The sequence below is a fragment of the Podarcis cretensis genome, assembly GCF_951804945.1.
Source record: "Podarcis cretensis genome assembly, chromosome: 2".
Lineage (NCBI taxonomy): Eukaryota > Metazoa > Chordata > Lepidosauria > Squamata > Lacertidae > Podarcis > Podarcis cretensis.
This window is the reverse complement of record NC_137171.1, coordinates 45,266,657-45,282,926: the sequence shown is the minus strand read 5'-3', so window position 1 is coordinate 45,282,926 and position 16,270 is coordinate 45,266,657. Positions and strand designations below refer to the sequence as shown.

General features: G+C 37.6%; 1 protein-coding gene across 7 annotated transcripts in view; it reads left to right on the top strand.

Moving 5' to 3' along the window:
• The window catches only part of GABRB2 (gamma-aminobutyric acid type A receptor subunit beta2), a 104,827-nt gene extending 88,968 nt beyond the window's left edge, over positions 1-15,859 (top strand). For 4 of the 7 annotated variants that reach the window (XM_079964839.1, XM_079964837.1, XM_079964838.1 and 1 more), the window contains exons 10-12: positions 5,380-5,490; positions 10,898-10,948; positions 14,918-15,859. In XM_079964839.1, coding sequence (XP_079820965.1) covers positions 5,380-5,490; positions 10,898-10,948; positions 14,918-15,265 — 510 coding nt within the window. In that variant the 3' untranslated portion in view covers positions 15,266-15,859. The remainder of the gene's footprint in view (positions 1-5,379; positions 5,491-10,897; positions 10,949-14,917) is intronic. The other 3 variants (XM_079964841.1, XM_079964842.1, XM_079964843.1) reach the window with 3 other exon arrangements.
• The last annotated feature ends 411 nt before the right edge of the window (positions 15,860-16,270 follow it).

Here is a 16,270-nt window from a genome sequence, read left to right as displayed (position 1 = left end):
TATTCACTTTTTTCTATTTTCAAATTTTGATGTGTTTGTGTCCCACCCTCACCCCCAGCAAATATTTATTTGCTGCTGTTGTTTTGTAAAGTGGGCGGTTGACAGTAAAATACAATAGCAATAAACATTCAATAAATGCCACAATAAATTGGCATTTTAATAGTAAAACAGTCTAATAAGATGCACAGCACTACTAAAAGAATTAAACACATCAAAAGTGTCACAAGCTTATAAGAATTGGTGTTGCAAATTCTTTCTAGAAAATGTCGCTGATCATTCTTCTAAACTGACCCCCCCCCCATGGTTTTACATAGCATGAATTCTCTAGCTCATTAAAAGTCTAACAAAAGAGTGTAGCAGCTGAAGGAAATAACTTTTTCCCTTTTAACGTGGTGTTGTGCAGTGGTAAAAAATGCAATATTCTTACATTGGAAGAAGATCCATAGATGCCTGGATCCTGAGCAACCAATTGTCACAGCTGTACACTTCTTTATTATGCAAAAAAAACAACCCAAAATCATCTGGAAAGCCCTTGAATGCCTTGGGCTTTAGATGCACTGTCACTTAGTGGCATTTTCCTCTTTCTGAAGCTTGATTTACAAGATGGATTGTATTTACTATAGGCTTTGCTGTCATCTGTCAGGCAGAAAGTTTGAAGGCTTTAAAAAATTCATGAGTTTTCCAGCTGTTCCTCAGAGGAACAATCCAAAATGATGGCTAAACTACGACATGCTTGAAAGCTGTGTGATACTCTATAACAGAACCAAAAGGGGGTATAAACTTGACAGAGAATACGGAATCAATATAAGTATACTTACATTTTTATAATGTCAGCAAAAGTATCATTTCAGCAAATATGGCATGGATTTATTTGTAAAATTGTATAGATGTAAAACTTGAAATATTTCATAGAAAATCGTGTATTTATTTTTTTTAAAAAAATCCAAATTCCATGTCGTATTTTCTCAAATGTGTGAAAAGAGAAAGAGTTAATAACTGTTGGATTCACACGGTTCTGGGCTAGACGTTTTGGTATGTTTCTGGGTTCCCCCCCCCCTTTATGCAAAGACTTCCCCTCATGTAGTGGAATGTCTCCTCCCTCTTATCTCCCTGTGCATGGGATGTTTTGGGATTTCCCTCAGCTCTCCCAAGCAGATTGGGAAGAGCAGAAATTATTGTGAATGGGGGTACTTTGTTGGATACAACCCTTAATTTCCCTGTTCCCTACCTGCAGCTTGTTACAATAATGGTACTATGGTAATTTTGCTTGACTTCTAGTTGCAAATAAACAGAGGTAAACTGCATAAAAACAGGAAGCAACCATCACAGCAGCCTTATCTTTTCACAGTGGTGCTCAAAAACAGTTTATATAACACATACACACAAAAAACTTTATTGGCATGTACATGTCTGTTTTTAAAATCTTTTTTTCAACATTTCAAATAATAAAACATGCCAAAAATGCCTGAAGGTGCTTACAAAGAAAACCAGTGAATAAAGGTGGGTTAAGAATTATTTTGGGGCACATGCAGATTGAAAAAGAAAAGAAAATCTGTTGTTCCTCACTTGAAGTTTTTTGAAAGTTAAATAATATAATAAAATGAATAGAAATCATTAAGAGTGCAGTTGTTGACTATGTGATAATTTGTAATATGGATTGTGCTAGAAGTAAATAAGAATATGAAATGCAATAGTATTAGATGATGCATCAAGAATGGATTGTGGGAAACCTCTTAAACAAAATTATATTAATTTGGAATTAATTTGTGTAATTGGGTTAAAATTGGAAAATCAATAAAAACTATTGGCAAAAAATGATTAATTTTTGCATATTAAATATTTGCTGCCAAAATTATAATTTCAAGTTTTATTTGAGGAAATGTGGAAGCCATTCACTCATAGAGCCATTTCAAATATTACATTTTCATGCAAAGGTTTGATCTATACAAAGGTTTTCTCAATGATACTTTATATGTATCAGCTTTCCAAAGAAGAGGGAAAGGAACTCCATTTCCATACATGGTTCCTTTCTCTGTGCCTAGACTGTCTCCTTTTAGACTGTGGCTGATGGATATTCCTTACTTGCTTATTTAATATATTTCTACCTTTTGTAAATTAGACTTGGGGTGAATTATAGTACAACAAGATATCCAATGAAGATAGAAGCATAAATAAATAATAACAGTAGATGATGTATAAAAAGAGAATAGGGCTGTCAAGGTTCAAGAACACAGAGCAGACCACACAAAATAAAACATGGATGGTGTGAAATGAGCATATGTAGGGCAGCAGTTCCACAATTTGAGTGCTGTGACAGAGAAGGCCATCTCTTCATTGGCCTCTTGCTGGGGCACTCAGAGGAGGGCTTCTAGGGAAGATCTGAACCAATTGTTTAGTTACCGTTGTAGAAGGTGGAACTTTGAAATATACAGGTATCAGGCTTAGGGCTTTAATGACCAAGACCAGTATTTTGAATTGAGCCTGAAAACAAACTGGGAGCCACTGAGGATCTTTTAACATCGGTGCCTACTTGTCACTGCTTCCAGAGGCCCATGGAAGTCAGTGTGAAGTTTCAGGTGCCAAAGGAAAATGGTTTCAGAACTTTATCTCCAGAGATGAACCAACATTTTAGATACAACCAAGTGTTCCTCCAGTGTATCATAGGGCATGACAAAACTGTTGTGATTTTTTTAATCAAAGTATCAGTTTTTGTGGTGCTATTAGTTAAAAGGTAACTTGCAACATTTCTTATTTTCTAAGAGGTCACAATTCTCACTCTTCAGAAAACCCTTCTTGGAAACAACAGCAGCATAGCTTCATTTATTCTTTCAACATCCTTTGTGTGTAGCTTGGTGCAAGTATAAATTTCCCTAAATCCTGAAGAGTTGGAATTCTGCCTCGGTCAGAGGAATGTGCCACAGCGTAGGCACCGGCAGATATTCCTTGGCGACCTCCCGGCTGTTACTCCCGGCAGATAAGCTGGCGAGGTCTCGGCGATTTTTCTCAGGCTGTGAGAAAAACACACCGTTCCTTCTCTCTCCCCTTTGGTGTCCCCAGGGAGGGGAAAGAAGCAGACAGAAAACTATTTACATCCTTTATTTCTGTCTTTCACTTCAGTACAGAGAAAACATGTCTGCACTCAACAGCAGTAAGAATAAACTCCACCCATGTACTTCCAGTACAGGTCATATGACACACACACTGAGCTAACATCCGGTGCTCAGTACAGAATGGACTGCCCCTTTGTTCCCATGGCAACAGTCACACACATCCTGTTTGGCTTTCCAGCCACAAGCAGCTGACTGAGCTGCTAGAGCCTTTGCTTGCTGCTGCATTGCTGCTTTAGAATAACAGGGCCCACCTGATCTGTCATCTCCATCTGGCCTGAATTCTCCCAACCCTTCTCTTTTCAGTACTGTAAACAGCACTATAGTGAATAGGGCTTAAGTCAATGTGTGAGGAGGGAACAATGTCCACAAGCATACTAGTTCTACCTGTTCATCCTCCTCATCGTCGTCGTCCTCTAAATGTTCCTCAGTGGCTGTCGGCATCAGGGAGACCTGTATCTGTGGAGGTTCCTTCATGTTTTGGAACCCTCGTTTTGTTGGTTTTTAAAATGTTCAGAAGCCTCCATGTGTACAGGAGACTTCCCCACTGCCATCACAAATAGGGCAACAACCATGAGGATGGGGGTGCAGCTAGAATGCCTGATTTATGGTTTCAAATATCAGTTTCAAGTGTAACCATGGTTGGCATGGAAGCTATAGACAAAGGAAAAGGAAGAGGAAATCAAACAGGAGAGGAAAAGAACTGTGCATGCCAAAGGGGTGTTTCTCGAGCTCTTAAAAATTATAAAGAAGGGTATCAGTCTCAGGTTTTATTGATTGCTTTATTGTTAATGTTTCTAATTCACCTTCCATACCAATGAATCCCAAGGTGCTGTATAATAATAACACCAAAAAAATACCAGAAGTAAATGATAACCCATTAAACTGATAAAATCTAAAAGACAACTGCTAAAAAAGCAGACCAAATGCACAGGCAGACAAGAAGCCCTTAACTCGACACAGAATAAATTGCAAAAACAGTCAAGTTTGGGCCTAATACCATTCCAGATAAGCCTATCTGAATTGATGCTGCGGATCCTCTCAACAGTGTCTCCCAAAATATTTTTGTTATTTAATTTTTATAACCACAGTCAGTCCCTAAAGTTCCAGCTCCGGACAAAAAACAGAAAGCAATCTACTCAACATAATGATTGCCAGCACAGAAGCAAAATCTAATGGAATGTGTCCTGTTGCTCCTGTCCTAGTAATTGACAACCCTCAGACATGCTTAGTGGTAAAACCTTTCTACTTCTTGTCAATTGTCCTGAATGCAGCTGCTTGATGTTTATCCAAGTGCCATTGTCAGGTTTTTAGCATTCCAGGGTGGAGTTTAGGGATCAAAGGTTTGCCCATGAATCAAATATACTGTGAAATCTGTTTGTTCTGTTTCACATTCACATTCTGTTCTTACCTAGTATCTCCTTTTTTTTCCCTTCCTTTTTTGGGTATCCATGCTATAAGTATGTGAACTTTGTGTTTATATATTTGACTCTGCATCTCAATTCTTCCTTTAATTCAGTTTTGCTAGCAAAAGAAACATAAGGGTTTGCCCATATGGTGATTTCACAGCCATTTACCAAGAAAACATGCATTCATAGATCAATTATATTATATTTTACACATTAAATCTTGATCCAAAGCTGCTTCAGCTCCATTGAAGCCCCTCTTCCATTGATTTTTCATGAATTCCCTTTCTGTTATGTTCTAAATGTGTAATTTGTTCAGTGCTGACACCGCACATTCAGCTTGGGAAGATAGTGTCAAGACTACCATAATGCTTGTTTTGTCAGATCAATTGGTTTTAATGGCTTTAATTGCACTTACACCTCTACTTCTGACTGAATCTCCTGCAGTTGACTGTCATGTTATTCGTTATTCTCTTTACTTTCATCAAGCTCTCTATCCACTTAGCTCTTATAATTTACCTCCATGTGAGATCGTTGCCTCTTCTGCCATTCCACGTGACAATGTCTTTGGCTTTTTAAGAGATATATGATGTATTTGAGTCCAAAAGGCTCAAATCATTTTGGATATTTGACATAGGCATGACTAGCAAAGCCTACTATTGTTTTCTTCTGTGAAGCTCCCGTGTGTTCTGTTATCTTCTGTCTCACATTTAATTTAGAATATGGTCTGTAAATTTATCATCCAATTTCAAAGAAATATTTAGAGTTATTTTACAACTACTATGTTAGTTCTAGCTCTGCTCACCATTCCCTAATTAGTAGAAGCCAAAAGACTTATTTAGCATATTCTCTACTTTGTCTTCCAGATCTTTTATAAAGATATAAAACAAAATGGGACCGAATTGCGATCCCTGGATCCCACTGGAAATGTCTCCCCATCTAGATGGACTGCCAGTTACGATTACTCTCTTAATACGGTTAGATAGCCAGTTTTTGATCCATTTGATTGTACTAATTGTCCAAGACATCTTATGTTGGCTTTCTAACCATAAGATATTGTATAGTGCTGTATGAAATGCTTTACTAAAACCCAGATAAAATATCCACTGTTTTCTCATCATCCATTACATTGTAAGTCACTTTGAATTCTTTTAGTAGAAAAGCAACAAAAGAATTTTTATATAAATAATCTATGTTGCAATGACAATTTATGAATTAATTCAGTAGGTTTAGCTTTAAACCATGTCGATCTAGCCCTTTGTGAATATAGCACATACTCCATTTGTTTTATTATTATGGAGTTGACTGCTAAGGTTCTAGTATGGAGTCACGATTTTAACTTATTCCTAATTTTCGTGGTAACTATGGCTCCTTCTAGATTATTTTAGTCTTCATTAGTTTTTCACAGATTCATTGAGGAGTGCCTGAAAGTTGAAAAGTTTTTTTGGATGCATTTCAGTTTGTTTTTTATGTGTATGAGACTCTCTGTGTTTGTGTATATATGTGTGTGTAAGCAGTTACTTGTTTTGTGTAATCTATTTCCCAATATACTGAGGTTGAGCTTTGTTCTTCCATTTGTTCTTCCATTTTAATATATATATACATTCATACTTGAAGCCAACATGAAATCTTAATTCATAAAACTTTTCACACTGCTTGGATATCATACCATCTTGGATTTGCTTTGTTCCAGGTATTGTGCAACTCTGTTTCCTTCAGTGAGCAATATTTTTTTCTCTTCATTTTCCATGCAGAGTATGTAAATCATTTATCAATAACTTCTTAGCACTGCAATTTTTTCTGGATAGCTTCTTTGGGGCTTATGCCTATCTGAGATTTAACATTCTGAGCTTCCCTTGTTTCCTCTTTTGGGATCTCTTCTCTCTTGCTACTGCTCTAACCTGTTTGATGCACCTTGCATGCTCCTATTATCTTATATGAAGATGCAACAGTAATAACAGCAGTAGTAATTTATAACAAGCTAGTAAGCAACAGTATTTACGTGAGAATGAAGGATTTTTACAAAGCTGCGTTTAGTAGAAGAAGGGAGCCTAGAATTCTGTGCCAAGATTCAGTTCTTTTACAGAATTGTACAGATTTGCACATGTTCTTTCTGGTTGCAAAAGTTGAAAAAAGTTCAACTGCCTTTGCTACTAGCAAACTTCTTTTTAGTTTACTGCCTGAGATTTGTTTTTCAAGTCTATTCACTTATAAACACATTTTTTCTTGTCTAAACTTTTATCCCACAATATCATTGTCCAATAATACACAAATAGGATCTGCTATTTTGTAGAAGCGTTCATATAGAAATCACTTCCTTTGACAATTAAATCATTTCAATATATGTTAATAAAACTTCCATTATTGATTCTATGAGGCAAACCCCACTTCAAAATATAGGCTGAACTGATGTGGCCAGCATCTGCACTTTTAGATAAGGTATAGTATGTGGACATGTTGGCTGTGATTTAACAGTACTCTGCATATAATGATAAACTTTGGCTCAGTAGTCTCTGTATTATGTCACATATCTACGGACAGCATGCTTGAAAACTTGGAAGCCTGTTCATTGTCTCAGAAACAACCAACTAAGGCTGACCTGGTGCCTTCATTACATATCTTTAGGTGCTAGGCGCCAGTTTCTCTTTAACCAGGCCTTTGGCTGATTAACATTACAGTGGTATCTCAGTTTAAGAACAGTCCTGCTTACGAATGATTCGGTTTTCGAACTCTGCAAAACCAGTAGTGTCCCGGTTTGCGAACTTTACCTCGGTCTAAGAACGGAATCCGAATGGTGGAAGGGCACTGGCAGAGGGAGGCTTCATTAGGGAAAGCACACCTTAGTTTAAGAACAGTTTCAGTTTAAGAACAGACTTCCTGAACGGATTAAGTTCGTAAACCGAGGTACCACTGTATATGTCCTTTTAAATGTTTTTGAGGGGGGGAGGGCTATCAGTTTGTTTGTGTTTTTATTTAGTATTATGTGTTCTCTTTTTGTATTTCTATGTTGTTTGAGAAGTGTCTCCATCTCAGGAACCGGTTCCAGGTCATTTTGTTAAATTTCCCTAGCCAGAATAAGAGGTGGGAGAGGGGCATAATTAAGAAAGAGCAAGCCTGAGGGACTTTAGCCAGCATTGTGTTTTAGTTTGCTAGTGAAGGTAGGATTGAAGAACATGGTGGGAGACCTTTTTTGTGTTGCTCTTGGCTCCCATTTCAGCTGTCAGTGTCATTCAGTAGTTTCATAGGTCCACGAAAAGGTGGAAAGAGAATTGCAGTATAAAGGCTACCTATTTCGTAGCCACAAAGGCGATAGAACCAGTTCTGCTCAGTACTAAAACTCTAGCTACCTATCAAGTTTGCATCCCTTTTGCACTCCCATGATGACAACAAAAATTTCAAATGAATTTGAAATAAATGTAGCATAGAACTGGTCCACTCATTACAGTTTCCATAAATATGCCAATGAAAAAGTGCAACAAGTGCAGATGTATTTGTATGATGATGCTATATCAGTGTCAGGTGGCAAACTGTGAATGACAAGGTTGGGGAATTCGTAAAGGAAATTCCATTTCCTCTGACATCCCAGTGCCTTTAAAAATTGAGTATTGGGAAAGCAACCAATTCCCAGGGACATCCATTTGGAGCGGGGGCCCCATTGTGCTAGAGGAAGTGCTTGCACAGAGTTCCTGCTGATAGCACTCATTAGTTGAATCCTGCTAAGTGTTTGCCTTTATCTTGAGTTATTCCTACTGTTTAGGATATCATGAAGCTTTGATATGCTTAAGTATACATGACTTTCCACCATGTAAATATTTATGGTTAAGCTACAGTTCAAAACAGGGATGAAAAACCTGTAACCCTCCAGATGCTGTTAGACTCCAGCTCCTATCAGCTTCAACAAGCATGGCAAACAGTCATGGATAAATGGGCATTGTTGTCCAACAATATCTGCAGGGCTAGAGGTTAGCCAGCTCTGGTTTAGGTCAAAATCTATACTGCATACTTTGCAGGTTTAGAGAGTTGCCAAAATTAAAGCAGTCTGCAATAAATGACTACTTTGATCCATATTTTCCACATTGAATTTGTATTTTTTTAAAAGAAAGTGCCTAAAAGCAACTATTTATAACTATGCATTGCTGTTGTGTAAGAATTTTCTATAAACCAGCAGTGTACACGCCATTGTTTTCCATCTCTCCATTAGCATTATGTAAGAATTTGCTTTGAAGGTAATGTGAGGCAGTGGTGGCAACAGACTTTGCCTGTGGCCTCTTACAGAAAAGGTCACAAGGTAGCTTCTCCATACAGTCTGTAGTGCTATTCCTGGTGACATCAGAAAAAAGGTCAAGTCAGCTGTGTAAAGCTCTCTGTCCATAGCAACAATCTCAGAATGCCATCTTTAATTTGCACAAGGACAGTGTGTATCCAGCTTCTGCTTGTTTAAGATACATCAGTTATCTTACATAATCTGAAAGCCTGCCTTCCAATTCTTTCAGAGAGCTAAATAATTAGCTTTCGCCATGACAGAAAAATTCTCAGAAAGCACTTTTTTGTTGTTGTTCAAGATCTTTTTATAGAGAATACATTTTGATACAGCTGTCACAAATAGAATGTTTAAATGTAGCAGTTCAGACAGTATAGAAAAGTGCAACTGCATAATGCTTTGACAGAAGCAGTGGTATCATTTGGGCAAATAGTGGGTTGCAATTACACACACCTATTGGTGCACATTTGTAAACGCAGATCTAATTTCAGTCAGCTTTATTTCAGTTGTTGTTAAAATTATATAGTAAATTGCACATCGATGAAACAATTTCTCAGAAAATTTCTCAATCTTAAAATGGGTCAAGTGCACAAGATTAGAGGCCCGATAATCTACGGTATATTGTGATAGCTGTAGAGTAGCTGGAAGGACTGACTGTTGTAGAAGAGTCATTTGCTGCCCTTGACTGAGCTGCTTTGATCCTAAGGTTCTCTGACTGCCATTGACTGAGCAATCCATGTCCAGCACAGGCTAAATGGCCTAGTGCAGTAGGTTTAGAATAAGAGTATATAGCACAGGTAAAGAAAAGGAACTGAGAAGGTAGCAGGGAAAGGAAAGCAGAAGGTTTTGACAGAAGGAGCAGTCTTAAATAAATTGAGAAAAGGGAAGGGCGGACATGGAAAAGAAGAGTAGAGCAGAGGACAGTAAGGAAGACATACTGATTTGAAATGATCAGTCAGATCTTGTACTGAAGGGCTTTGTTAGGGGTGAAATGCTGAATGGATGAGACAATCCATCCAATAATTGGGCCAATTTTGACAATGTTGCATTAGTGCTCTCACACATTGTTTTCTTCGTTCCATTTGATTTCAGAATCAGAGATAATAATAAAAAAGTATGACTGTATTGACAGCTTTGTTTGTCCATGTTTTAAAAGTGAGTTGCTTGCAGGCAATGGAATTGAAGGGCTGAAATGCTTTACTATGTCAGTTTGATGCATGTTTGATAGTAAATAATAAATGTGCACTACAGAAGCACCTCAAGAATAAAGCTGGTTTTTAAAGCAAGAAAGCTACTAATGTAACCACTAAATAAAAACTGTCACTTTATTATATAGGTATAATTATTTTACACCTAAATAATTTGTTAGATTTGTGTGCTGCTGATATTAAAGAGTCAACACCTATAGAGAGCCATCATTTTGGAGTTTCTAGATATTGGGAATCACCTGCCATGTAGGTCTATCTGCTATTTGAGCTGGGAGGGTCAGCAATGTCCCATGCTCTGTGGTCTACATTTTGCAAGCTGATTTTAGGCCCAACAGTGAATTCTATTTTTATCACTTAATCATGTTATCATTTAAAGTGATTGTTTGATACCTCCATGATTATTATGTTCAGATTAATGTTTTGCACCATTCATCTTCTATTTTTGTTACTTGTCCCCCTTTCATATGTTTACCTATTTTCCCTGCCCTGTGGAATTTTTTTATACATAAAGTCTGTCTTGCCCTATCAAGAATCCCGTTATGTGGCTGAAGAACCACATCAGCATCCAGACTTCCTTCCCCCTACCACCTTTTAAATCCCCATGTTGTTCCCCTCTCTCCTGACTAATGTTTACATGTCATCATTCCTTTCTTGGTCAAAAATGACCAGGTTTTTGTGTGTGCGGGGGCTATACATTTCCATTACAAATTTGTGTTGTCTACAATGTCAGGGCCAAGACAACAACAGCACCTCTAAACCAAGGATATACTTCTGCTGATTGTTGGCTCAGATTGCCCTGTGCTTTTAATTAAAGTGCATCGTTTATGATAATAGCCTATAGTACATTAATTTTTAATGAAAGCTAACAGCTGCCTTTTCTCTATGGAAACCGGTCTTGATTTTATTAACTTACAGGACAGAAGAATAATTGGCACATATCATTGTCCAGAAATGTATTCAACAAAGGTATATTTTATTGTTTTATAATGATTCTATCCTTAGAGACTTACTAGTGAGATCTTGGACCATTAGTGGTCAATTAAAGATCCCACGGCACTTTTTGCAAGAACTGGCATCTTAATGCCAGGCTCCTGTCCAAGTTTTGGTTGTATTCTAAGTTGTCTTCTACCTTCTGAACCATTCCCACCACTCACCCACCCACTGCATAGTTTTAATTGGCTACAGCATTCTTCATTTCCTGTACTAAAATACAATGCGTTGTTTGGCGATGTTAGATAGCCACCCCATTTCGCCTGAGAGGTGATTGCACTTGTTGGTGAAGTGATGTCGCTTTCTAAAAATCTGTAAAGCGCTTTGGGATCCGTCTGGATAAAAGGCGCCCTGCAGAATTAATGTGTTTCACTGTTGTATTGTAAGCTTCTATATAGTTATAAGCATACATTTTCATTAGGGATGGGTGAACCTGCTGTATTGCAATGGTGCTCTCAGTTGCCTTCCTGAAACTTCACTTCAGATCCAAAAATGAGGTCAATTTGCTTTTCATCCTTTTATCCTTTATCGTAACCTTGTGCATTTCCTGTTTCGGAAATGAAAGGTAGACCAATTTCCAACGGGGAAAAGCTTAAAGACACGTGCAATCACTTTCTAACTGCTATACAGTAAATCAATTGGGAGGTTCACCCATTACTAATTTACAGCTATGTAGTAATTTCCAATGTCTCTTTGGAAAAGGTGTAGAGACCTCCAGCCTTCTCAAACTGTGGTGTTATCCGACAAGGAGTCCGATAACAGCAGAAAAACATCTGACAAGAAAAAAAGAGTAATACTAAATTGCTTATATGCTGTTTTTCTCCTAAATTCTTTGGGTGTGTGACAAGTTATTCACATTGCAGCAACCGTTAATGGCATCTCCGCAGCAGCCATAGAAGACTCCAAAGCTGGCCATTGGAGAATTTGATTTATATTTATTACCAGGCACTTTTTTTCTCAGTGTTTCATACCCTCAATATTCTGTAAAGTGACCTTGTCAGAATACACCAACCCCTATTTTACATTCAAGCAAATTTATCTCTGGCCAAGTGCACAGTTCCATTTTACCTGAAGTGTGTAGAAGGCTGAAGACTGGCTTAACTTCTGAGGTCTGGACTCTGACTGGAAATGGAAAATGAAACTTTAAAATAGCTTTGCTACCCTGCTTGTGTGACTCACCCCATCCAACCAACCCACCACCCCCAGTATAGCTGTTCAGATTAACCAGTGCTCCTGTTCTTTAACCTTGGATGTAATTGAAAATACCGTATTTGTTTTGCAGTTTTTGTGTCACAAGACTAACTTCCTTCACTTTAAAATGATTTTTTAAAAAACAACTTTATAAAGAATTTACTGTTTGCAAAATGGTGAATTCTTTAATAAAGCTTGATGCCATGAAATACATGTTGAAATATGCAATTATCCACTGTGGGTCCCCCGGAATATTCACCCCTGCCTGTTTACTCCTGTTTGGGATTGGCTGGCCGACTTCAAAATTCAGTGACGGGGTAGTAATAATGTCTTGTAAAATGAAATGGCTATGCTTATACATACATAAATGTTTGTTATGGGACTGCAGAAATAATGTGCTGTTTGTTTCGATGGGAAGTGGTAGAGAACCTACTCCAGGCATTCTGATCAGAATTAAGTTGCTTTTGTTACAGGCTAGACCCTAAATGTTTTCCAGCTCAGACATATCCTATGCAACAGGCATATTTTGTGACAGTGGAACAGATTTTGAATTACAATTTCATTCCAGATATTCAAAAAGAAATTATAAGGGGTTTCAAACAATACCCGACTCCACATGATTTTAATAGGGAAGCAAAATTGGATCACTTTGACTAAATTACACCTTGATCTGTTGAAACCTAAATGTTCATAAATTAAGAAGCAAAGTCCCACATGGGTTTAGCAGCACAACTTCAAATTTAACATACTCAGCTTACTTCAGAATCCTTGATTTAAAACAACTTTTCGATATAATATCATGATAAACATTTAATGAGTTAAATCAGTTAAATATAATAATAATAATAATAATAATAATAATAATAATAATAATAATTCCTCACTGATAATCTATAAACCTATAAATATGTAAAACTTTGGCTGCAGTTTTCAAACTACTCATTACTCATGTGTACTGTCCCTGTTGTCTGTAGTTGTTAGCAGACAAATGCAAATGTGTGAGCACGTACTCACCTGTAGTGTGCCTATCACACATAACCTGTATACTCAAGTAGCTGTGTGCACATTTGAATTTTTCTGCAGAAAACAGCATGCAGCACAGACAATTATTGCAGTAAGAACAGGCAACCATGGGGATGGGGTTGAAAGTATGTCCTCCTCCCTAAACGCACGTGAATCAAATTTACATGCTGGCAATGTTATTTATTAATTCTTATCAATAAATGGACCTTGAAAGTAATGCAGTGTTGACATACAGCATCCAAACTCAGATGTGCATTTGATTTATGCCTACCCACAGCTCCTGATCTAGCAAATGGCAGTCGTGGAAGACTACTTTAAATGTGTGGCTCTCTTTAGCGGTTTCAGAATATCATTGTTTGTGTGTAATATATCCCACCTAAACCTATCTAGTTGTCTTCATTTTCCCTTAGTTTATGCTTGGAAGAATAAAAAATGAAGGCAAGATTTGATAAGAAACAAAGTTTGAGAAACCCTTGCCATAAATATTCTCCATAGAAAATTTTCATACATACTGTCAAACGAGAATTAAAATTTTCCAAGCCCTCTAGCAGCAGAAATTAACAGAGGGCCTGCACTTTTGAAGTGGAACTATTGCCGAAATGCAAGTGAGTGAGGACCTGGGAAATGGGGCGAGAATCCTGCAGACACATTTGAGTTCACAATCATGTAAGGAATTGCTAGAGTGAAAGAGTAGAAAAATGCAGTTTATTCTGAACTATTTATACATATGTTCATGTAATGAAAATGGAATCTGTCCACCATTAGAAGTCAGCCCAATAAAACACATCACTTTTCAAATGAAAATGTAAAGAATTTACTGAATTGCTATAAAATGTGTTAACATAATATTCAGCATCAATTTAAATGTAATTGTCTGATAAGAAAACTGGTTTATAACAGCTATTAAAATTAAGGATTGGTACTTATCTCCTGCCAAGCAAAATGGCAACTTTTTTGAGGAAAAAATTGCAGATAGTGAAAGATTTACCTCAGAGTAACAGAGAGCTCTGCTACTTTCCTTTTGTACAGTTAATGCCAGAAACAACATGGCATTATTATTTTTTATTACACTTCAAAACCAGTGTTGAGATTTAATGTGATTATACTCTGAAATGAATGCCTGGTTAGACTTGCCTCTGAAGTACAGCCTAATGCCATGGCCAGCCTTCTGTTCTGATGAGATGTTCCACGATGAATTGAACACTGTTATCCTGGGCACTGCAACTTGAAAGAGGTCCTAGCGCAGATGTAAAACAGCTCATCAGCTTTCTCTCTAAACACAGAATCTAATCTTTATATCAAAATATGCATTTTGAACTCTAGTGATATGAGAGTTCCAAAATTGTTCCAATGGATTTCACACTGCAGAAGTGCAGAAGTTATACCTGATGTATCTCATCGCTGCGTCATTCTTTTGAGCTCATTCTAATTGTAAATGCTGAGAAGTCTTGTCAGAACAGAACTTTTGGGCCAGCAAAGTGCAGCACTTCATGCTAACGCATAGTGGCAGTGCCGCAAGTTTCCGAGATATCTGCTAGACAAACATGTGGCTACTAACAGTGCCATACAATGTATTTGCCTGTGCTTTCAAGTAAATGTATGTATGCCACTTTAAGTTGCATACTTCCGTAGGCCAACATTGAGTTGGACTTCTTGGGTCTTGCCTGCTTGGTGATTGGCTGAGTCTGACGTTTCGTTACACACTCTAAGACAACCTCTTGTGTTTTCCAGATGGATCCACATGAAAACATTTTGTTGAGCACGCTTGAAATAAAAAATGAGATGGCTGCCTCTGAAGCTGTTATAGGCCTTGGGGACCCCAGAAGCACTATGCTGGCCTATGATACCTCAAGTATTCAGTACCGGAAGGCTGGCTTACCAAGACACAGCTTTGGCCGCAATGCGCTGGAACGGCACGTGGCACAAAAGAAAAGCCGGCTAAGGAGACGTGCTTCTCAGTTGAAAATTACCATCCCTGACTTGACTGATGTAAATGCCATAGATCGATGGTCACGCATATTCTTCCCTGTTGTTTTCTCCTTCTTCAATATTGTCTATTGGCTTTACTATGTGAACTAAAACAAAATAAAGCCACACAGCTATCAAGAACTGGATTTCTCTTCAAAATCGGTTGTACAGCCAAATGTGGGACTTAGGGAAAACAAAAAAAAACCTATTCAGGACAAAAAGTTATTTTAAAACACCTTAGTTGCTGGCCCACTCTATAATCTGTTTTGTAATGTTTGGGTTTTCTTTGCAAAATTGTGAAATATTTAAGTTACAGTACAAATGTATACAACATGACCTTTAAATATATAATAGCATTTGATATTTGGAGGCAGAATTTGAAACTTCCTCATTCTGTTGTTTCCACCCTCCTTTTAGCACTCATAAGTTTAAGCACAGAAAGAGGAAGCAAGAAAATAGGTTTGAGTTCAAAGAGCAATGTATCTCATGCCTCTCTTCTCATCTGGAGCATACACAACATTACCTGGATGGAGAGAAGTGTTATAGTTGCAATCCAAACCATCTTCCTGTGTTACCTGTCAAATGCATTAACTTGAAATTAAGTAGTGCCTACTGTCATACCATGCAGAATGAGTATCAGAGGTTTCCCAAATAGATGATGTTACTGATGTAGAGAAGGGAAGTTTTGGGTGAGTGAGGAGTTTTCATGAAACTTGAAAGCATTTCATTTGGAAGATAAATTGCAAAGAGTTAATGCAGCACAGTGGTTACCGTGCTGTGTGACAATGACCCTTAGAGTTGTTTGAGAGATTCCCAACTATGTGCTACAGTGTGCCATGAAGCATAATGTCTAAAGTGTAAAGTGCCAAATGTAAGTGGGCCAGCAAGTGACTTCATAGGTGGCTTTCTCTCGGTGCTCAGTCCTTCCCTGTGGAAGAGAGAAAACAGTGGCAAATGTTTCCAAATGTAAGGGACAGGTAAAGACTATACAAATAATTGGTGTCAGTTTGCTTGTTAGTATAAACCTCTCTTACGGATTCTCAGTTGCTGTTTTGATTTGTATCTCATTTCCACATCAAATAGATGGAATAGAATCATGTCTGCTGCTTAGACAAT